The sequence below is a fragment of the Filicampus tigris genome, chromosome 16 (genome assembly GCF_054856515.1).
Source record: "Filicampus tigris isolate MCC_2025a chromosome 16, RoL_Ftig_1.0, whole genome shotgun sequence".
Taxonomy (NCBI): Eukaryota; Metazoa; Chordata; class Actinopteri; order Syngnathiformes; family Syngnathidae; genus Filicampus; species Filicampus tigris.
This window is the reverse complement of record NC_141232.1, coordinates 12,514,468-12,537,248: the sequence shown is the minus strand read 5'-3', so window position 1 is coordinate 12,537,248 and position 22,781 is coordinate 12,514,468. Positions and strand designations below refer to the sequence as shown.

Sequence of the window (22,781 nt, the reverse complement as noted above, 5' to 3'; positions counted from 1 at the left end):
AAAAAATGTTGATTTTGAAATATGCAAATGAAATATAAGAAATGGTCATTTAACTTGTGAAAAAAAAAAAAAAAGAAGACTGGTAAAAGTACTGACTCCAATGCAATTTAATTTAAGTAAAATTGTAAATAAGTATTTATTTATTTATTTATTATGTGATTTAGATACAGCACTGACCCGTTTTGATTGCTTCACACAATAGGGGTAGACTTGATGCTATCAAAACTTGTTGCCATTTTGTTAATGTTGTTAACTAATCTGGGTGTGTTTTTTTCAGGTAAGACACAGAATCTTTGAATTTCAGAAGCTAGTGGTTTTATCCTGGCACAAAGCACTACGTATTTGCCCATGAATAAATCTTGAAGCTGACAACGTCAAACAATTATCTGGAACAAGGCCAGAGATGGGGTATATCTTGCCTTTCCAAATCAGTGACGACGTACTCAATTGTTAATAGCCCCTGGTTCATATTTTGCAAGTCCACAACATATCTAACAATTAATCAGTCAAATCTCAACTGTGGTTGACTTCACTTCTATTCATGTATTTTTCACATCAAGCAAAGGAAGAATACAGTAACTTGACAAAGTAATGAGTGGAAAGTAAAGATATGTTTAATGTAAGGAGTAAAAGTAGAACGTCATAAAGATACACAAAAAATACTACTAAAATACAGTCAGAAACATGTGTTGCATTGTTGCCTCGCACCACTGCTAATGTGTCAGTAAACTCTCCATTACTATGAGAAATCCACTAATACAGTATTTAACTGTATTGTACTAAATTTAGTTGTTGACAGTGGGCGCAGGCAGATGGGTGGCGCTCGTGTTCAGCCGATGCAGAGAGAGAGAGAGAGAGAGAGAGAGAGAGAGAGAGAGAGAGAGAGAGAGAGAGAGAGAGAGAGAGAGAGAGAGAGAGAGGGAGAGAGAGAGAGAGAGAGAGAGAGAGAGAGAGAGAGAGAGAGAGAGAGAGAGAGAGAGAGAGAGAGAGAGAGAGAGAGAGAGAAAGAGAGAGAGAGAGAGAGAGAGAACAGGGGGGAGAGGCCAATGGGTACAGGCCGGAGGTTACCACAGGACACAGCCGGAACACAACACAAAAACAAACCGCGCCGACTTGTGTTCCACTCATCAGGCTGCCCGCCATTTCACCGCGGGACCTAGTATCCATAGTTGACACGTAGCGGCAGTTTTAAAGTGCTACGGCCCACGGGGCGTGGGGGGGGTTTATGTCTTGGCCACCGCGTGGACTCGTTGAACTGGAGCGAGACGAGCGGCGCATGTCACCGACAGGAGTGGACCTCTTTACTTTGGAGCGGTCCGTGAGCCACTTTGAGCTCCCGCGGGCGGCCATGGATTGAACCACACGCCGCTGCCTGCCTGGCTCGGCACGTTTAGAAGCCGATTGACACCAAGCTAGCGATGCAAATTAGAAGAATCAACGAAGGGTTTTTTTCTTTATTTATTTATTTTAATTTTAAATCGGAACCAGGTACGTTCGGACTCTATGTAAAGTCAAAACACACCACGTGTGTCGACATTTTAATATAACGCTATCCCGGTCGTGTTTTTTGTGCGTTTATGGACCCGAATTTCCATGCACTTGTAGCACCGTGAATGTAAAACGAGAGAGGGAGAAAAAAATGAGGTATACATCGGTTCCGTGATATTGTGGGGGAGTTTGGCAAAAACGGCGCTTCGTTGAGGGTTGAAAGGTCAAAAGGACCGGTCATCTCGCCCAGTCCCTTCCCCCTTCTCCTTCGCCCATCAGTCCACTATGAAGATGTGAACTCTTGCCTCCCTCCCCCGTCCCTCCTTAACGCCCGTACGCTTTCATTTTGTTTGTTTCTTCTGCTAAATACCGAGAACCCAAAACATCAGCATTCGCGGGAATGTACGAAAGCGTGGATGTTGTGGGTTTGAGCCCCAGCCCCCGCAGCCCAAGCAGCGGCTCTTTCCTGGGCATGGACTACTACCACAGACCACCGGGGTTCGAGCCTGAGAAAGGACTCCTGTCCGGCGTCGGGGGGCTTCAGAGGCCATTCGGAGGGTCCCTAGTGACCGGCAGGCATTGGAGCGGATCTTGCCACTGTGAGTCTCGTTGAAATACTGTGTTTGTGCTTTTTAAAAACATAATAACAAGGAGATGACACTTTCTAGTTATTAATGGATATTTGAGACAGATTAGTCTGAAAAAGTGTTTGAAACCATGATAATTGTTTTTAACTTGTTGTGAATTCTTTCATTTAGTGTCCTTATCCATAATCGAAGTGTACTGTGTTACGTATTACACATTCAAGCAGCTCTTAAATGGTTTGCGTCCTTGAGAGCTATGCTTGATAGTAGTTTTTTTTTTTTTTGCCAATTTCATGAATAAAATCGTATTTGTTAAGAAGCCAAATCACCTGAGCAAAGTGCCACATGTGTGGTCAATGAATTGTAGTTATATAGTGCCTTCTTTTCTCTTGCTTAAGCAGTCTGTGCTGTTTTATCTTTATTATTCTCCTATTAACACGTGACTACAATTTGCAATGAAATTAATTTCCCTTTGTCGACTGGCTGTCTTTCACTGAAGTGGCCTTTAGTAGATCAACAGCTGCCAGCACTCAGTTGCCACCACATCAAGCACCAGCATGAGCTCTAGTTTGAGTGATTTTCCTGCAATGGAACAGAAGTTACACATTGACTGGTAGACACACTTATTTTTAGTTTTAAATAGCTTTCGGATAGGTTCAATTGTGTTATTTTACACTGACCCACAGCACAGCAGCAGCTATAAATGCAGGGTCCGACATTAAGCTTTAGATTGCGTTCATTTAATTAATTTAAGATGAAATTAAACAACGATAGTTGACATTTTATGTAGCAAGTTGTTATATTTTTACAGTTTTAGGTAGCGTTCAAAACAAATTACCGGGATACGTGTGCAGGCACATTAAGTAATATCACCCAGTTGATTAATATCGAGCATGTTTTCAAGCCTCAAAATTATAACCATTCAAAATATAAAACACAAAAGAGAGAAAGACTGTAAGGTATACCTGGTATTGGTAGCAGTTCACACACCGTTTTGTTAACGCTTGCCTTATAGGAAAGATTGTATTTACTGGTGGTGATGTAAGATAAGGCTGCAATTATGATTTCCTAAACTTGTGCATTACATGTTATGCTGCTTATTGTCTATAGATATGTTTTGACCAAGAACTAATGTTTTTTTTTTAGTTGATGGAGTAGGCACGTTGGGGTGGTCGATGGGGGGGGGGGTTGCCTCCAGAGTGTCTTGTGTGTCTTTGTGTGTGACTGGAATGATGAGCATCAAACCGGTTCAAAGGTCAAAGGCCAAATGGACACAGACACACATTCACATTCGACGACCGCTCTAGTGATTTGCAAGCAGTAGCCGTGGGACGGTACTTGGCTTTGTGTGTGTGTGTTTGGGTGTGATCCAGAGCAATGAGTCACTGACAATTGGGAAGTGACCTACATCTCTCCCTCTCTTTATCCACCTTCTATCTGCCTCTTTCTTTCCTGTGTCAGCTGCCCAGTCATCACTTCTCCGCACTGAATGACCCCTCTCTCCCTCCGTCTGCTTGAGGCACACACTCACACACAAAGGGGGCGCATGTACACATCGATACACACACTACATGGATCCTCTCACACTCACAGTTTGCCTGGGAATGTGAGAGTACACTGACTAAGTTTGACCCGAGTGTGCGAAAAGGGAGGGGTAGAATAGTTGTGTGTCGATGTTTAGATCAAATAGACATATTTACAGTATTGTGGAAGTGCATGTGGGTTCACACCGCCATTAGATAAAAGATAAAAGCGTAGAGTAGCAAAGCTGTTTGTTAATTAATTTGTCCTTGACAGAGTCCTCTGCTCTAACTCGCCTCTCTATTCCATGCATTTTTCTCAGAATGGTTTTCATTTCATGTTGAATCTTTTTTATGGATTGGAGATGAAAGTGCATTAATCCACACTGCAGTTTTCCTTCAGGAGTTAACGGCATTTCAAATTCAGCATTAAAGCTGTGCTATTTTCATAAAGTGAACATTACATTATATCTCTGTGTTGTTTGTGTGATATATCCACTTATATCTTAAAGCCCCTGACTTACACTATCCTTACAAAGGTATTAGGGCAGTGTACGCACAAGGAATTACACATAGAAGAAAATGGTTTGCAGTCTAATGAACAACATGGTGGCGGCCATAAGAAGTTAAACATCAACCAAGTCGACTTCCACTATTGCGCAACTCCTCCAGGCAGCATGATACTTACTCAATCTCACACTGGCATGGGAAGGGGTTCAGTTCATTCAGAGTGATTCTCCTACTCCATGGCAATGCACCTGTCGAGAGCTATGCCATAACATATTTTCCACAATAATTCTGGACTGGTATGGTTTTTATTTTCGTTTTTTGTAACACAATAAAAAAAAAAAAAGCACGGGTGACCCATACGTCACCATGCATACTCTCATGAGCACATAATGAACATGTCAGGGAGGTGGGGTGGAGACAGAAAGAGAAACAAACAGCATGTCAGCCTCCGGTCACGACAATAATTCCATAAAGAAAAGTGGAGTGATGGAATTAGTTTAGCTACAAACAGCAGTGATAACGCTCAGATTTCCTGGAAGGGCCTAGAGGGGACAAAAACAGTGCAATTCCCAACATTATGCATGTCTAATATAGCCTTGCCATTTCAAAATAGCAATGCACCCTTAATTATCTGCATGCATCTCCATGTCTTGTCTCGCTGCACATATTGCATATTGCGTGGTACCTTGTATTGTGAATTAGGATGCCTCGCACCGGCCAAATGTGCAAGCACGAGGCACAGATATGAGCTGCTTGTGACATTTGGCTGACAGTTTTGATTGCACTTTGCACTAACAAATACTACAGCCTGTAGATTTCAGTTACTGTGAAAATATCTCACAAAAATATATCCTCTCTATCTGATGATTTCTACATACTGCTGTGGTAACATCTAACGCAAATAAGCATTTACAATGCACTGGTGGAGGAAAAAAACATTGCAAAATTCACTACATTACAATTTACACAAAAACAGTTAATTGTTTTTTTTAAAATTTTAAATCAAGAATTGTCAATATTGACTGATATGAAATACTTTATATTTTCAAACCATTTTTCAGCCGTATTGCCCAGCCCTATTAAGCACACTATGTTTAAAATGACATTTATTTAATCTTTATATTCACCAGTTTATTTGACGTTCATAGTTGCAATGACTTCTTATTATACATTAGTGGTATATGTTAAAATAAAATGACCTAAAATCACCCTTTTTTTCTCCAGGTGTTTATTATGAATATATATAAAAAAAAAAATTAAAAATCAATATACGTATATCGATATCAACTAATATGAAATACTTATATCCTGATATACTTTAAGTCAAATCGCCCAGTCTTAGTTGTTCGTCTTATTTATTATGTCATCAAATTTTGGTCAGAAAATTGAAAAAAAAACCTGTAGGGGCTACTTGGGTATTGGGCAATACCTGAAGTGTAAATGTACAACGTCCATGTCGGTTGTGGAAGACTGATCAGCACTCGCCTCTTTCATACTGCCTTGCAGGATAGCTGACTCGGAAGAGGCATAACAGTCGAGTCAGCATTTATTCACATGGGCCTTTCAGGCACAACCCCCCCAACGAGACATTTTTGTTTTCGAAGTAGGCATTGCGATTTTACGTATTCAAATTTTCACATTGTTTTGCAACAACGGTGTCAGCGGCTGAGACAGTGGCAATTGCCTTGAACACAAAGAGTCACGGGAATTGAATCAGATGTGTTAAACTTCATCCTCTGATCACGTTCTCTTACACACAGGCAGTTTTTATCTCTGGATACTATAAACAAGTGAATTTGTGGGTGGACTGATTTAACCCAAAGCCTCCCTTTCACCAGCCACTCCTCTAATTGACTTTTGGTGTGGTCATTTCAGTGGAAGTAATACTTAATACTGCTGTTACTTACGGTCAAGGAGCTTTTCCCTTGTGGGAGTTCAGACTCATGTTTGATAGTCTTGCGTGCATTTGATTTCATCAGTATTATACAGAAAAATGATGATACAGCTCCTTTGTGATTGTGCAATAGTATTCATTGTGTAATATTGTTCGTTAAGGCTGACCTTTCGCCTTTTCCTTGTGAAAGCGTAGTAAAGAGAAAGAAGTCCTGATAAGCAATGCCGAGGAGGTGGCTACTGATACACAAAACCACAACTCAATATGGTGGCCAGCTTGCTTCTGGTATGACAAAATAAAAACAGGTCAATAAGAGGTGGGTGAGTAACACTACAAGTAGCTACAATAACTTTTAATACGGGGCCTGATCGTACTCGTTATCATTCATTCATTCATTCATTCACCCTGTGGTTTGATTGACCTTCTTGGCCCTTTAATTTTAATTCCTCTCTCTCACTGCCCTATAACTATGTCAGCTTAACCTTCTCGGCTAATCGCCTGATCATCCCGCTTTACTTGCACACACCTGCTCACCTTCCCGAGCACACCACACTGACCCATTATCTTTTCCTCCGTGTCAGATCGTCTCGCCCACTGTTTTAGCATTAGCACGGTTCTCCTGGAAACAAACTTGTTTCAACGTTCTTTCCGCCGGGAAGTCCTGTTTTTGAATAACTCTTCTCAGACATCTCAGAAGTCGCCCATACTTCTGAGTAGAGGTGGGCGATTATATATCGTCATCGATATCATCGTCAATCTTGCTTTCACGACGTGTAGTTTTAAATTATCGAGTATTAATACTGCCTCTGACTCGAGTCAGTCAACGGCCGCAAAGTATGAGGAAATGCTGAAAAATTAGTTGGCATTGACGGCAGAGGAGGAGGAAGTGATAGTCATTCGGCGAATCAGCGGGCAGGACCCGGTCACGTGACTCTGTCCGCAATGCAGCCGCTCTGTTTCAAGTATGGAGGAGTGTCCAGCGGGGAATAATAGCAAGGCGCGGGTCCACTTTTCAGGGAATTGCAGTTTTGTTATTCAACTTTATTTGGAATACGTTGGGCAATGTATGAGAATGGGTGTCATGACGACGGCTTTTTTTTTCCCCCCTCGCTGGGTGACACTTTGTCACACGTCAGGTATCAAATACATTTTTTTTTCTCATTCTGATTGCTCTCGTATCTGGCGGTGGTACGCTAGTACTTACTGCAGCTCAAAATGTCACATCAATATGAAATAACAGCAGAGACATTTAAATGACATAAATATTCCCAAAAATCGATGTAAGTCTATACATAATTTTTTTTTGTTCTTTTTTGTTAAATATTGTCGTAGAATATCATTGTTTTGCAGAAGCTACATTTAGTCATTTAAAAGAGATGTTGTTCACAAACGCTGTCTATCCACAATTGGTCTGTGAAGCAAGTGCAGATTTAAAATATTTATTGTAGAATATCGGCGGCACGGTGGTCGACTGGTTAGCACGTCCGCCTCACAGTTCAGAGGTCGTGGGTTCGATCCCGGCTCCGGCCTCCCTGTGTGGAGTTTGCATGTTCTCCCCGTGCCTGCCTGGGTTTCCTCCGGGCACTCCGGTTTCCTCCCACATTCCAAAAACATGCATGGTAAGTTGATTGGACTGTCTAAATTGCCCCTAGGTGTGATTGTGAGTGCGGATGTATGTCTCTGTGTGCCCTGCGATTGGCTGGCAACCAATTCAGGGTGTCCCCCGCCTACTGCCTGAAGACAGCTGGGATAGGCTCCAGCACGCCCCGCGACCCTTGTGAGGAGAAGCGGTACAGATAATGGATGGATGGATGAATTGTAGAATATCGTCAAATTATCGTTATTGAGTTTTTGGAAAAAATATCAAGATATATATATTTTTTTTATCGCCCACCCCTACTTCTGAGTGCAGGTTACACATGCCATGGATGCTTGTTTTGTGTTCTTTAGGCCATAAACGCAATATAAGTGTCACACATTTGTACAGTTGAAAAGACTTCTGGAAAAACATTTTGCATTAGTCTACTCTTCGGTATCGTTTAAAGACGAAGTCAACCCCCCCCAAATTCTTTACAATTATATGTTCTATGCAGCCCCACTAGTCTAAACTTGATATTCTGTTTAATATTGTGTTTGTGGAATACAAATGAAAGCAGCTAAATCCACCTGTTTTTATCCATCTCAGGGGGCGGCCATTTTGTCTTTTGCTGTCGACTGAAAATGACATCACAGTTGCTCAGGACATTAGGTCCTGCACACGAAGAACAGGATGTTTTTTTGTTTTTTGGTATTTTTATAAAGTCCAAGATGTGGAATAATATCAGCCGACGCCATTTGCACATTCGCTAATATATGATTGGCCTTATGTCTCACTAAAGTGAATATCGTTTTTCATGCTCCAAAACATTGTTCTCGTGTAAAGGATTTGGCGCTGCTTTTACGGGTTTGAGTTGAAAATTTTACAATGGAAACAGCTCGTAAATTGCCATTATAAGGGAACGCTTTTTTAAATTTGTTTTTACTACAAAGCTGGTATCGGCACTTCCGCTACATGTTTGCACCTCAGCAGGTTTTGGCAGCATGGCGGCGCAACTGCTTCATCATAACATTCCCCTCTTAAAGCAGCTGTTGAATCGTGTGCCAGAAGAACACAATCACAAACATGAATGAAGTGTCAGTTGGGCAGACAGTGGAATATTAGGATGGGGGGGGGGGAAATGGCCGAGCCCCAATTCCCTGTCTCTTTCGTTAGAAGAGAGTAGATCAAGGGAGGGAAGCTCAACCTCTCTATAGTGGAATGTCTGGTATGGTTACCAAGGTAGGGGGAGGGGACAAGAGTCAGTGTGTGTGTGCGTGGAAGTGTGTTAGGTTAGAGGTTAGTAGAGGCAGAAGGAAAGGGGGAGAAGCAAAGGGATTGTGTTTTTAATCTGCAGGGTCATGACCTTAGAATGTGTCACACTCTATCATTGCCATGTCTCTGAACAAAAGCAAAAGGGCAGAGAGGGTGGAGACAAATTGGTGTGAAGGGAAAGTTGTAATCTATATTGAAGGTTATGATGTCAATCAGAAAGGTAATGCTTTCTTTGGCACTGCATGTTGAAGAAATTGAGAGTGGCAAAGTGTGCAAAATGACTCAGTTGGGCTTAGAACAATGCCAGATATTCCCAGCTCTTCACACTTGTTCCTTTAGTAAATCTAGTAGTAGTTCAAACAAAAATCAAAGAAAGTGGCTCAGTCTTACTTGCGCTTACTTTTGAACCCTACATATGCCTACTTTATGGTCTATCGTTGTGTCTCTCTGCCCGCGTGAAAATTAGTCAAGGCAGTGGCCCGCCTTAAAAAAAATAAATAAATAAAAAAGAAACTACCCATCTTATATAGCTCTTGTAGAGAAATGTGAGCTGGTCAATATGACTATAGACCTACTGACAGTCAGGCCAAAAAAAAAAAATCTCAGTTGAATGACTGTGGATATGCCGACATGGTAATTTTGCAAGCCTTTGTGCTTCATTGGTCGCCTTGGTGAACTTGCTCATTTTCTGTCAGAATGGACAGTTGCATTTGATATCATGTCTTTCTCTCTTTCTCTCTCTCTCCCAGCGGGGTTGCTTGTTCCTCCAATGTGCATATTGCTGACTTGTTGTTTTTACCATAAATAGTTTGAGACTAAATCGACAAGTGCCACTGCTGATCGCAGCCAAGTATGGCACTCAGTTTTTGTCTCACTTTTTTTCAAGATATGTCTCTTCCCACCAAATTACAGTTGCAATCAAGTGGCTCATAAAGTGCTTGATTGTACTTGAAATAAGATAAGTAGCCCTACAGGTATCATACTTTCTCCAGCCATTTTTTTGACTGTATCCTTTTCTATGAAACGCACACATCAGCTCTTTTTGTTTTACAGTCAACAACTGCTTTTCTCAACCCTCTGCCAAAGTCACACACTTGATCCTTCCCCTTAACCCACCCAGCTAACATATTAACTGATAGCTTTAATAGGGCCAACATTTTATGAGGTGTGATATCAAAGATTTATGGCAGTCTCTCATTTGGGTCGCTTCAATGACATGATTGAGGGGCACTTGGAATGCGGAAGCGAGTGAGCAGATCAATGATTACACATTGGAGAGATGACAGGACAAGATATCTTTATCGTCCTTCGGTGCCAAACACCTTTAATGCAGTTGAGACCTGTTCGCTGGCTGCATTGATCGTATGCCAGAATGAGTCATTATTAGAATTTCTTTGGATATATTTGGCGCTGCTAGAGATGGGCATAAAAATAGATTAGGCACTTTTATATAGGTACTATATCTTGAAGCAATGGAGGGAAAATACTGTGCACTGTTTGGCAGTAACTTAAGTAAGTATTATATATGGGTACCAAGTCCCAGTGCTAAACTACCCCCAGGTCTGAATTTTTAAAAACCGGAGTATCAGTAAGCTTCCACCCTTAACAGTTCTGTTACCCGTTTTGGAGAAATTACTCAAATTTCCGGATTATGAACGGTTACTTTTTTGCCACACTTTGAACCCTGCGACTTTAAATGTAATGCGGTTTATTTATGACGTTTTACTGACGAGCTCGTCAGTAAATCGCCATGCCGCCAATAGATTTACACAAAGTCTCGTCACGTCTGACCAGTGAAGTTACCGTCACGTCACAGTAGACCAGTGGATCTGTCTGAGTCTGCCCTCACCTTGAATGTTCATATCAGCCATTTGCGGAGTTCGGTGGGAGGCTTGGATGGCGAAAATGTTGATCTCTGCAAAAGCAAATGTTCTATTTTGATTCAACACGTGGAGGACAGCAAAAATATCTACTCTTGAGAAGCTGAAATTCTGAGGAAAGGGTTCCGAAACAATCGATTATCAAAAACATAGATCAATTAATTTGATGATCGATTAGTTGACGATTAATCCACAGAGCCACGATTAATCCACAAAATCATTTGGAGGTTGAATAAAAATCGTACCTTCGCGCCTGCTCTTCTTTGACAGCTATCTTATTGCGATGTTGGTCAAATGGCAGTTTCCGTGATTTCAGAGGCTACGGAGCCGGAATCAGCCTGTAATACGGCGAGTTGCTCAATTTGAATAAATAACATAATTGGGCAATCAAGCACATTTTGCTATTCCACTCCGCTCTGTTTTCTGCAAGATATGTCCAGTCGAAGGTCACTTTTTGGTTGAGAGACAGGATTTGTGGCAGAGGAGCAAGGAAGATCAGATGTTCACTCAGCCTTTAGAAGGCCTTGGCTATTTTGTTGTTCAGGATTTTGTGTAAGACAAGATGGGGAAAGAAGACGGCAAGGAAGGTCACCTCCCACACTCGACGACTGTAACACACAGACGTCATAATAAAAAAGAGCTTGTGAACCTTATGTGGAAACCGTTGTTTTACAGAATAGTACATTTGATGTTGATGGGGGCAGTCTCTCAAAGGTGAGGAGTTTAGGTACAATTGTCTTGTCACCATCTGAACTACGTTTACTGTATGTACAACATGGTAGGATTGGATGACTTGGATTGGGCTTTATAACTGTCAAAATTTTTCACTACGGCTGTCACGGCGCAGATGAGGAAACTAGTCGGCTGTAGTCCAACTGGATACATGCGAATGAACCTTACTGGACGTGGTTGGGCGTAGCATTTTTTGGAAGTGGTCAGTAGTGTGACGGGAAGCAGATGAAGCCTTTCATTTTTGGAGGCTTCATGTGCAGTTACTCCCCACTTCTGGCCCAAAACATTGATTGCCATTTCAACAACAGCCGGGCACGGCACCAGGATTTTTTTCTCTCCGGGGCTTAGGGGGGCTTGACCGATATGTTGGGTACATCTGCAGCAGGAACACAGAAACAGGAATTGTATTGGAGCAGAATTGTTTACTTTTTTTTTTTCAAATGTTTTTATTTATTTGCTGGGAGGCGTTGAAGGGAGGCTAGACAAATTTCTGACAAGGCTGCGTAGACGTAGCCAACCAATGGCGCTGTCGCTGCAAAACAAATGTGTCCAAATTGTAACCGAGTTAAATTTTAAGTAAGTTACGAAGCAAAAGGTGAATCATCTGCTCGCAGAATGGTAATTGAATTGGTGTCACACTCAATTTTTGTTCACGTCTTGCAGCAATAGAAACGGAAAGCACGAGTTCTGGAGAAGACTTGCTGGTCACAAGCCCCCCATCTCCGCCACCTCCGCCGCGCATCTACAAGCCTTGCTTTGTATGTCAGGACAAATCTTCAGGATACCACTATGGAGTCAGTGCATGCGAGGGCTGCAAGGTACACAAACTCACACAATCACAACATGTAGACAACAACTGTAGCGCAGTTAGATGTTCCGCGCCAAGTCTTTTACACAGAGGTTGAGGCCTTGTTTACACGTAGCTGGGGTTTTTTAACAACCGTATATCCCCCCGCGCCCGCCTGCGTTGGAATACACATTAAAAAAAACGCATCCGCACGAAACCGCGGAAGTGCGTTTTCAAAGTCAAGCCTCTAGGCGGCAGTAGTTAGCCAAATACTGTCCATTCAGAAGGAACTTCCGTCCTTTGACGTCACTTCTACGAAACCAAAAACACGGCGGCAAACTCGTTCGGTAGAACCGACGAGGTCAGAATTGCTTTGAAACCTTTCAGCGAGAAGCAGTGGTTGGTTGCGGACAAATAAGTAAGCAAAAAGCGCATCGAGAATGGCTATAACCAACGCAGCGCCGCGAGAATCCATGTTGTCTCGCATGAAAACACAAGTCGCGCAATGACGGCAAAGCGTTGTTGTCGCACGGCGACGACGTAAATCTCCGGGAGTAACCGTCCACAGCAAAACGCGTATTCGGAGATATCCAGCGATATCCGCAAATCTCCACTGCGGCCGGAATTTTGTGTTTTCACTGAAAAAACTCCGGGGACTTGTGGATGATAGGGCTAACCGCAGGCTTATATCCGGCGTTTTCAAAAACCTCAGCTACGTATAGGGTGTTTGCATAATGTGTCAGGGTGGAGGCCATGACCTTTACACCTCCCCTAGGATCACTAATCCTCTTAGCTGTATCTAATCCAATAAACAGACACTCTCTCACACACACTCACATACACACACAATCTTTACATGGACTTAGTATTTACTTTGTTAACCATTGTGAGTTTTTGTTGGTCTCAGTTCACACTCGTGTTCCACCTTATCATCCACAGAGTTACGCGCATTCAAAATACAAAACAAAAACAAAAAAACACAGAAAGTTTTTGGTCAATGTTTCCTGCTCCAAAGATATTCCAGGGCTTTAGTATACTACACAAAGCAACAGCTCAAGGTCGCTCTACTTCTCTGAAGGAACTGCTATATTCTGTCATATCTGTTTTAGGGTTTCTTTCGAAGGAGCATCCAGAAAAACATGGCATACACTTGTCATCGAGACAAGGTTTGCGTCATAAACAAAGTTACACGCAACCGGTGTCAGTCCTGTCGACTGCAGAAATGCCTCGATGTTGGAATGTCCAAGGAGTGTGAGTTCATTAGAAATGTGCTTTACATGTCTTGCATTGTTAGTTATGTACATGCTTGAAACAAATGCACTTGGTAAGATGCAAAATTATAACATTTTGAGTTTTTTCACGCTACTGGCAGGATGGTGAATGGTGTGTGTTATGCTCTAAATTAGAGTCGTTGACTCCAAAGCATTTTATTGTTGACTTTTGTCGCCATCTGGTGGCCGTTTTTAGTGAATGCATTCGCCCTCGATGGTACTTGTACAGTGCGGCGGAATGAAACCATACACCAGTCACAGCAGTATGATCACCTGCACAATCTAACGATATGCAAAACAACAGAAAAAATATGAATCTACACAATCAAAGGGTGTTCATGAAAAAAATTGTTTGTTATTTTCAACATCATTTACAATTGTGGAGGATACAACAAGTTATTTATATAATATTTTGACTCTGCCATGCACTTAAATGAGGCCACTAAAGTATGAGAAAGTTCTCTCAGTATAATGCAGTAACTTCTACACCACGTAAGTTAATATGTGGCTTTCTATGCCTATCACAACTGAGCATTATTGTCTTTGTAAAGGCAGAATCATGGATATGATTCCTGTTTTATCGTTACATTGTGCTAGTGGTCATAATGTTGAGATTGAAGTTTTGAGTTAATGGATGGTGCCTAGATTCATTAAACGGGAAGTCAAGCACCACATTTTTTTTTTACAATAATATATACTATGCACCTCCACTAGTCTAAACACGGCATTCTGATTTATATTGTGTTTGTGGAATATCATTTAAGCAGCAAAATAAACTTGTTTTTAGACCTCTCATGGTGCGGCCATTTTGCCATTTTCTGTCGACTGAACATGACTTCACAGTTGCTCAGGGCTCAGGTAACGACCAATCACGGCTCACCTGGTTTTTTTTAGATGAGCCATGATTGGTTGTTACCTGAGCAACTCTGATGTCATTTTCAGTTGACAGCAAGTGACAAAATGGCCGGCCCCTGAGAGACAAAAAACGTGCAGATTTTCCTAATGAAATCATACTCCACAAATGCAATATTAATCTGAATGTCTTGTTTTGACTAGTGGGGCATCAAACAAGATTTTCTTGCAAAGGATAATTCTTGGTTTGACTTCCCATTAAAGTATTGCTACAAGTGAACTATACCGGTAGTTTGAAACAACTCCTATGTACACATATATTTTCAATCAGTTCTCCTTGTGTGTTTTGACCCAAGACAATTCAAATATGTTTTAAAGTTTTCTGTTTTGTGACTTCACCTCTGCGGTCAGTGGTCCGAAATGACCGGACGAAGAAGAAGAAGGAGGAGAAGAGGCAGGTGGAGGTGGAGGTCTACGTCTTGTCGGCAGAAACGGAGCAGATGATTGAGCGAGTTCGCCGTGCACACCAAGACACATTTCCCTCTCTTGGTCAGCTGGGGAAGTACACTACGGTACTCACAAATTCCCCCATAATCCTGTTCCTGAATTTCAGCCCCCAAATTGCTCATTGTTTAAATTTGTAAACGGACAATAAATAAGTAATGATTTTTGGCGTCTCCTTTTCCTGACTGCAGAGTAACAGCGCTGAGCATCGGGTCCCTCTGGATGTCAACCTTTGGGACAAGTTTAGTGAACTGTCCACCAAATGCATTATAAAGACAGTGGAGTTCGCCAAGCAGCTGCCCGGCTTCACAACATTAACCATTGCCGATCAGATCACTCTTCTCAAAGCTGCCTGCCTCGACATACTGGTCTGTTTGTCACTTTTGAGCCGCACAAAAATGTAAACAGGGGAAATCAAATTCAAAGGCTGTCTTACTAATTGATCTCCTTTTATCTCAGATTCTGAGGATCTGCACGCGCTACACCCCAGACCAGGACACCATGACCTTCTCAGATGGTCTGACTCTCAACCGCACGCAGATGCACAACGCCGGCTTCGGGCCACTCACGGACCTGGTGTTCTCCTTCGCCAGCCAGCTGCTCCCACTGGAGATGGACGATGCAGAAACTGGGTTACTCAGTGCCATCTGCCTGCTCTGTGGAGGTACTGCAGCTGTTTGAGACTTTTAAGGCCTTGCGAAATGAAAATACATTTGCCTTAATCAATTTGGCACACCACTGAGAAACAAGATTAAAATGAAATGGAAAAACCCTGCAAATTTTGAATCCTTCAAAATTGTGAAAAATCGAGCCTTTGTTTCCGCTCACAAGCACTGTGGGTGTGTCCACTGAATGTGGGACTGACAAATGGATGCTACTTTGTCAAGCAAATTTCTTGCTTACAAATTCTTACATGTTCAAGGCGCGAAGATATATCCACTTAAAGTTTCCGTTGGCTGGAATAAAAACACCGCGACGACCAGCTAGCTTGCAAGCTAACAGGCTTCCGGGCCTCCTCTTGGTCGCATCCTCGCGTGGGAATTTAAATAACACCAAAAAGTTGTGTATATTGTGGCATCTAGGGAAGGTGCGTTTTTGGGGTGTAGTCATAGTTGGCAAACTGTGCAACTAACTGAAGAGGTTGAAATGGGTCTAAGTAACTCGCAATTGCACTGGATAACCACTGATGCGTTTGAGGGTGCTCATTTTGTGTGTTTGTCACACAGACCGTCAGGATCTGGAGGAGTCAGACAAAGTCGATGTTCTTCAGGAGCCAATGCTGGAAGCTCTGAAGGTTTGACGTCTAATTTGGGATATAGTATAGGCACATGTTTTTTATCCGGTAATGGTAAACGGGACTTGTTATATTCCATCCATCCATTATGTACACCGCTTATCCTCACAAGGGTCGCGGGCATGCTGGTGCCTATCCCAGCTGTCTTCAGGCAGAAGGCGGGGGACACCCTGAATTGGTTGCCAGCCAATCGCAGGGCACACTGAGACAAACAAACATCCGCACTCACAATCACACCTAAGGGCAATTTAGAGTGTCCGATTAACCAAACAAGCATGTTTTTGGAATGTGGGAGAAAACCCACACAGGCACGGGGAGAACATGCAAACTCTACACAGGGAGGCCGGGGCCGGGATCGAACCCACGACCTCTGAACTGTGAGGCGGACGTGCCGCCCTGTTATATTCCTTTCCTGATATATATGCACACAGTCAAGTCAAGTGTGGAACACTGTTCACTGGTCAAGCTCTAATCTGTTCATATTTCAAAACGTAACATAATGGTAAAATACATCATTTATGCCAGGCTCAAAATGAAGTATGTTGTTCAACATTCTATAACTTGTTTGACCAAAAGACCGCAATGACAAATTCAAAACTCTGTATGCTATTTTTGTAGCTCTATGTCCGGAGGAGGAGGCCTGACAAACCTTGTATGTTCCCCAAGATCCTGATGAAGATTACGGACCTCAGGAGCATCAGCGTGAAGGGTAAGTTCCATGGTAGCGAGCGAAGGTCATTTGTAAAACACATTTTGATGTCAAACCTAAATGTTTTCAGTCTGCCGAAAAAATAAAGGAATTTGCCACACTGTTCCAATGCAATGGGCGAGGATTGTAAATTCATCTGTGTGGCTTGTTTGTTGTTTGTTTGTATGCAACCTGTTTGCCGGGAGGCTCCCGTAAAAATATGTGCAACACCTGACAATGCGGTCAACAAATGGAGCCTTCAGATATACTACTAATAAAGTACCATTTATGTATTCATAAAAGTCCTTGACTTTTTTTTTTTTTATGCCACATCAAATGCGTAGATTTCATGACATATTTTATGATGTTCACATAAGTGAGTGTTTTGGTTGCATTTGTCAGAAACTATGCCTGACTTGCCTACGCTGAGAGTATGGTCTTTATTAAACAAAGCAATAAAAATAAAGAAATGGCTCAAAATGTAAAACGTATGTCATGGCCTCACAGTTTTGCCACAAGCCACCCCACCCCCATTTGTGTGCCTTTTTTTTTTTTTTTTTTTTTTTTTTTAACGCTTTCTCCACACTTGTTGACACCTAGGTGCAGAACGAGTGATCACACTCAAAATGGAGATACCCGGCTCCATGCCTCCACTCATTCAGGAAATGCTGGAGAACTCTGAGGGACTCGAGGGCCAAGGTGCCGGAAAAGGGAAGGAAAGAGACAGAGGAGGCAGAGAACGCGAGGAAACAAAGCGCCAAAATTCGACTAGTCCGTCCCCGATGTCAGTTCCCTCTCCCAGCCGGAGCCCCCCAGCTGGATCCCCCTCCCCATGAACTTCCACTCCTCGTACCGCTGCATTGCACAGCACCACCGTTTTGGCAGTATGTGGCACTGCGAGAGCACCATCCACGCAACAAGACTGATGTGGATCAACTGTACATTTCATCAATGGAGTCTGAATGTCTGAGCCCATCAGTGGTGACGCGGATATGCACAGTGTCTTTTAAACTGCGCTGAATTATGGGCTGCGGATCGGATGCGTGACACTTTTTGCCTGCCTAAATTATGCTGTCAGAATGACAGTATTGTCACCTTGTCAAGACATGATGGTTTGATGCATTTAATGTAAAATATCGCTTCACTTTTAAAGAAAATCTTTTTGTAAAGATCGCGTAGATTGTTTTTGTTGTTTGTTTGTTTATGGACAAAAAGAGTAGCGCTATATAGCTGCACCTGTCTGACTTCCTCAGTAACAGGACATTGTCAGATATAAACAGATTTGATGAAGGATTATGGGGTTAGTCTATATATAGACGATAACCCTCTTATGCATTTTTCTCTCGTGAAAAGCCATGCGTGTTATGCAAAATCAGTGTGTGTATTTGTATGTAAATGATGCTGTGACCGACTGACAAAACATATTTTCGTAAATTCACTTGTGTATATACATTATATATTTTATCTCCCCAAAGCGGCTGACACTGTCGAGTTCTTCCTTCATCCCCGTCAGTATTCCCCCTCAACCTGCCCGTCTCCCACAACCCACCTAACACACATCAGGGAAAAACAAAATTTAAAAAAAATCACGCGTGGATCAATTTTACAGCCTCACTAAAATGATTATTGCAGCTGAAAGCAAATATAGTTTGTAGCATCTGTGAGAAAAGTCATCCAAGGGTTGTTTTAAACTGGTCAACCTGGAGGTGGGCACTTTAATCGACTGTGATATTATCATGAGTGCATGTCTAGCATATCTGAATATGTCTGTACTTGTACCACTGTGTATCACTCTGTACCAGTTCACACTGCCACTGGCTCACTTTGTATGCATTGCTACTGCCGGGTACAAATCGTTTCACAATTCCAGTGTTTACCTTATTAAAGGGGACCTATTATTTGTGTTTATAGCTCTGTTATCTGCTGGAGTAGTAATGCATGGTTTACTTTTTGGAAACGTTTTTTTTTTTTTTTTTTAATCATGCTGGCTTTCTGTCATCCTCTCTTTTCAGCTTCTGTCTCTTTTAGCCCCCTTAAAAGCATCCCCACCCCTTAAAAGCGCAGTCTCCTCCGATGGGCTCCTTTATGGAAGGCTGCCAAGGGGCACAATCCTTGTATTAATGGGTGAGCTGTGCCCAGAGTAAATGACCATAAAAAGAGTATAATATCAAGAGTTGGCTGATTAAATTCACCTTGACATGAAATTGGGAGGGAAAAAATGGCTGACTTTTATTTTAGAACACCATGATGTTTGGGGTTTTCACTTTGACCTCATTTGAAACTTTGGTCGTTTTCAATGTGGACATGAATCATTGTAAAATTATATACAGAATAACCAACAGCATTGTAATAATAGGTTCTCTTTAATATGTGCTGTAGTTAAAGTCAAAAGACAGAGGATAAACACAGGGAGTCAATAAAAGACAATGATTTTCTCCTTAAATCCTGAGATGTGTCTGTGTGCACGTTATATTCTGCTTTTGTTACCTCGCACCATTTTAATATACTGTAGTAATTCACAAATGTTACATATCTCTAATCTTCCACCCCTTGCGATTTGTTTATGCATGTGCTGTCGCCTTCAGTACCAAAAAATACAGATGATTAAAAATGTCAGTCCGAACAAGCTCATACAGTGCACGAGACAATGAGCAAAGTGGGTGCAGTTGGGTCCAGAAGTACAGTATTTGGTTCGATGTGATTTTGCCTTTATGCATCACCTCAATGGATTTCAAATTAATATTTCTGGTTGGGGTAGACTTTCACCTATAAGAGTTTTTCCCCAAAATATATTTACAATTGTATGTAGGGATCAGGGTAGGCAGCTTAGTGGACTAGTGGGTAACATCTTCCCTAGAAGTTCAGTGTTCGATACTCATACCTGGCAATGTGTGGCGTTTGCATGTTCTCCATGTGCTTTTGTGGCATTCTTCAGTTAATCCGTTTTACTCACGTATCCCCAAAACATGCATGGAAGATTAAAGAATCTAAAATAATCAAGAGTCTTTAATTAACCTACCAGGGATGGGCAAAGTTGACCCACATCCTACACTTAGAGTGACCCTTGATTAATTTTTGAAACGTACAAATGTTTGTAATCAAACTGTTTACCACTAGATGGCAGACATTGCTTAAAAGCTCAACTCCAAGAAGGTACTTCTGGTTCTGTATCAAAGAAGAAGGGTCCTGGGATGGCCATATTAGGTAAAGAAATGTGTCACTCAGGTAAAATAGGATGCAGACGATATATTCACCGAAATAAAAGGGAAAAAAAGAGATATTCACCGAATTTAAACACAAAGCGATATGTTTGCTTGGACGCTATCAGCCATGAAACATTTCAACCTAAGTTGCCCCTACAACACAGATCTCAAAAGTACAATAGTTTCTTTCTTTTTCTTTACAAGAACTGTTGAAATTTTAAAATGAGTTACTTAATTTGTGTCCTCCAAAAACGTGGCTATTTGGGACCAAGGAGTGGGGCTGGGGATCCCCCTTTGTAAACTTGAAATAAATTAGAACACAAGGTATGTCTGGTTAAAAAAATGAACTAAAAGAGGAGTAGAGGCAAGGAACACGACAAACTCTCAACACCAATAAAATATTCCCATCTTTTGAGTCAAAACCACGAGGTCAGGAATACTCTGAAGAAGGAAGAACAAACCTACAACCAAAAGACAGTATGAATGGAATTACAGACGGTACAGATAGGTGGGTAAGGTAATATTCAGGAACACAAAACACAGATTCGAATTCCCCATAAAAAAAAAGGAAAGGGACAGTTTATGAGGCAAACCATTCCACATCATCTGTCAATATGGTTGAGGCACTGTTCTGACGAATAATTGTGATGTTTCACATTTAAACCAAAAATGAGTCAAAATACAGTGAAGGCATATCAACGCATCTTTGAGAAGGAAAATAGTCATGTCCATGCCTCTAGAGTTCAGTATGACAAACCATGGTTATGCATACAATTTTTCCCAATAGCAAAACTTAAAATGTTGCCTATTCCCCCCTGCATCTAATTGTACTATTTTTTTTTTTTTTTATCTAAAGACAGCATAGTTAGTAGACCCACTTGTCTTGATATGTCATCTAATGCGACATCAACCTTTAGGATCTTGAAATGCTCAATGATGTACAGTATAGTAATGAAAAGCAGCAGCCCAGGAAAAAAAATGACAGGCTCAGACTGTGGAGTTCAAGCTAAGCATACAATGAGAAACTGCAGGGAGACTCCCGAGTAAAAATAGTGCACAGCAGGACAAAAGCAAGGGGAACGTGAGAGGAATGTGACAGGTGTGGGAAAAGAGTTGAGTAAGATAATAATGATCAACTTTAGCTAACTAAAGTTAGTATTGTTTGCCTTGCAATTAATGGAACTGGTAACACAACTTCTACTGTCTTGTCATTTCAAAGTATGCCTCTCCATCATATCCCAGTTAGCATTACCGAGTAGTCTCCCTGAACAAATATTTGATGATTGCTGTCTGTGACCATTTGACCCAGTTTACTTTTCAGCTGAATCAACACCAGTTGAAATGCGCACATTTAGTTTGGATTACGATTCGGGGATTTTTTTTGGTGTTGTTGACCTGTCTGAATATAAGAGAGGAACATATATGCATAACTCCATTCGTGGTTATGATTTGTGCTTCTGTACCAGGAAGTGTGACTCCATCATGAGCCTGCCATGATGCCCATCAGCAATTAATCAATTACTCCACCAACACTTACTTTTGAGGTGCTTCATTGTGTCTCTAATATGTGCAGTCACTGAAATGTAAATGTCACGTTTCATGCAACAGGCTTCATCAGTGATGGGCCAGCTTGCCAAAAGCTTGGGGGAAAAAAGTTTTGGTCTTTTTTTTTTTTTTTCAAACAAACCCAAACAATTCACACACACATATACACAGGATGGGCATTCCATCAGTACTGACGATCCCACGGTGCCCGCACACAAGTCAATGTGATAATACAAACATACATTCGTAAACATAACCGCAGAAGCAAACAGTTGATAGGTGTATGATCAAATAATATTATCGGCAGAAATAGGGGGCCCAAAATCATAGTTTCCTGAGGGCACGCGTGGGCAAGCTGCCTCTGATCATGAGACCCAAGAGGGAACACTCAGTTCATTTTTATCGCTCTCTACAAGTGTTTTCGGACAATTATTAACTCTGATTATGACTTTACGACTGCGTTGGCGTAGTTTGGTGATCGACTACGGCGCGTTCCTTCTTACATTCAAGTTACGTCGCCACCGTCGTAAACCGAGAACAGCCTGTATTGAAACGAATCCGAGGTTATGTTCCAAGTTGACCACAAGGGGTCCCCCTGACAGCTGCTGCTGAAGACCACCGAATGTTGTTGGGGCTCGGGAGTAGCGTAGTGTAGTGAACCGATAGGCGCGTGCGCGCGCTCACGCACGATCGCCGAACGTACTGGCCACACCCCTCTCATGAATAATTCATCACCCTCCCCGAGACCGGAGGAGACGAGTGCCAGAAAGGCTTCCCAGACGTCAAGCTGTAGCCTTTGCCGGGAGGGAGACATTCGGGCTCGTACTTTCGCCACTCCTTTATTGACAAGGACATGAAAATACCCGGCCATGACCGGGGCGTGGGAGTCTTGCTCCGGTACAACGGCTACGCGGGCTTCTGCTGCTTTATTTACAGGCGGAGAGCACACATCGAGGGCTTGATATCGCCCCGACCGTGACCGACCTATTATCTGACATTAATGACGCCATTTATACCTCCGTTCAATTGAAGACAAATACGCAGGTGACACACTCGTGGTAGGTTTATTGTCTTATTTTTCTAATTGTGTGCGTACGTGTGCGTGTGATTGTGTGCGTGTTTGTGTGCGTGTTTGTGTGCGCGAGTGTGCGTGCGTGAGCGCGTGCGTGTTGTATTGC

The 22,781-nt window shown here is 42.1% G+C and overlaps 2 protein-coding genes across 3 annotated transcripts in view; both read left to right on the top strand.

The window, feature by feature from the left end:
• Positions 1-1,029: 1,029 nt before the first annotated feature.
• LOC147134790 (retinoic acid receptor alpha-B-like) lies at positions 1,030-19,304 on the top strand. Its single transcript, XM_086055597.1, has 9 exons — positions 1,030-2,087; positions 12,123-12,277; positions 13,356-13,497; positions 14,781-14,941; positions 15,065-15,241; positions 15,333-15,537; positions 16,100-16,167; positions 16,786-16,876; positions 17,456-19,304. Exons 1-9 carry the CDS (start codon positions 1,889-1,891, stop codon positions 17,689-17,691), a joined length of 1,434 nt encoding a protein of 477 aa, XP_085911723.1. The 5' UTR covers positions 1,030-1,888; the 3' UTR covers positions 17,692-19,304.
• A 3,066-nt stretch (positions 19,305-22,370) lies between these two features.
• tanc2a (tetratricopeptide repeat, ankyrin repeat and coiled-coil containing 2a) overlaps positions 22,371-22,781 on the top strand; it is a 40,169-nt gene continuing 39,758 nt past the window's right edge. For both annotated transcript variants that reach the window (XM_086056062.1, XM_086056061.1), the window contains exon 1: positions 22,371-22,661. The gene's annotated coding sequence lies outside the window, so the exon portion shown is untranslated. The remainder of the gene's footprint in view (positions 22,662-22,781) is intronic.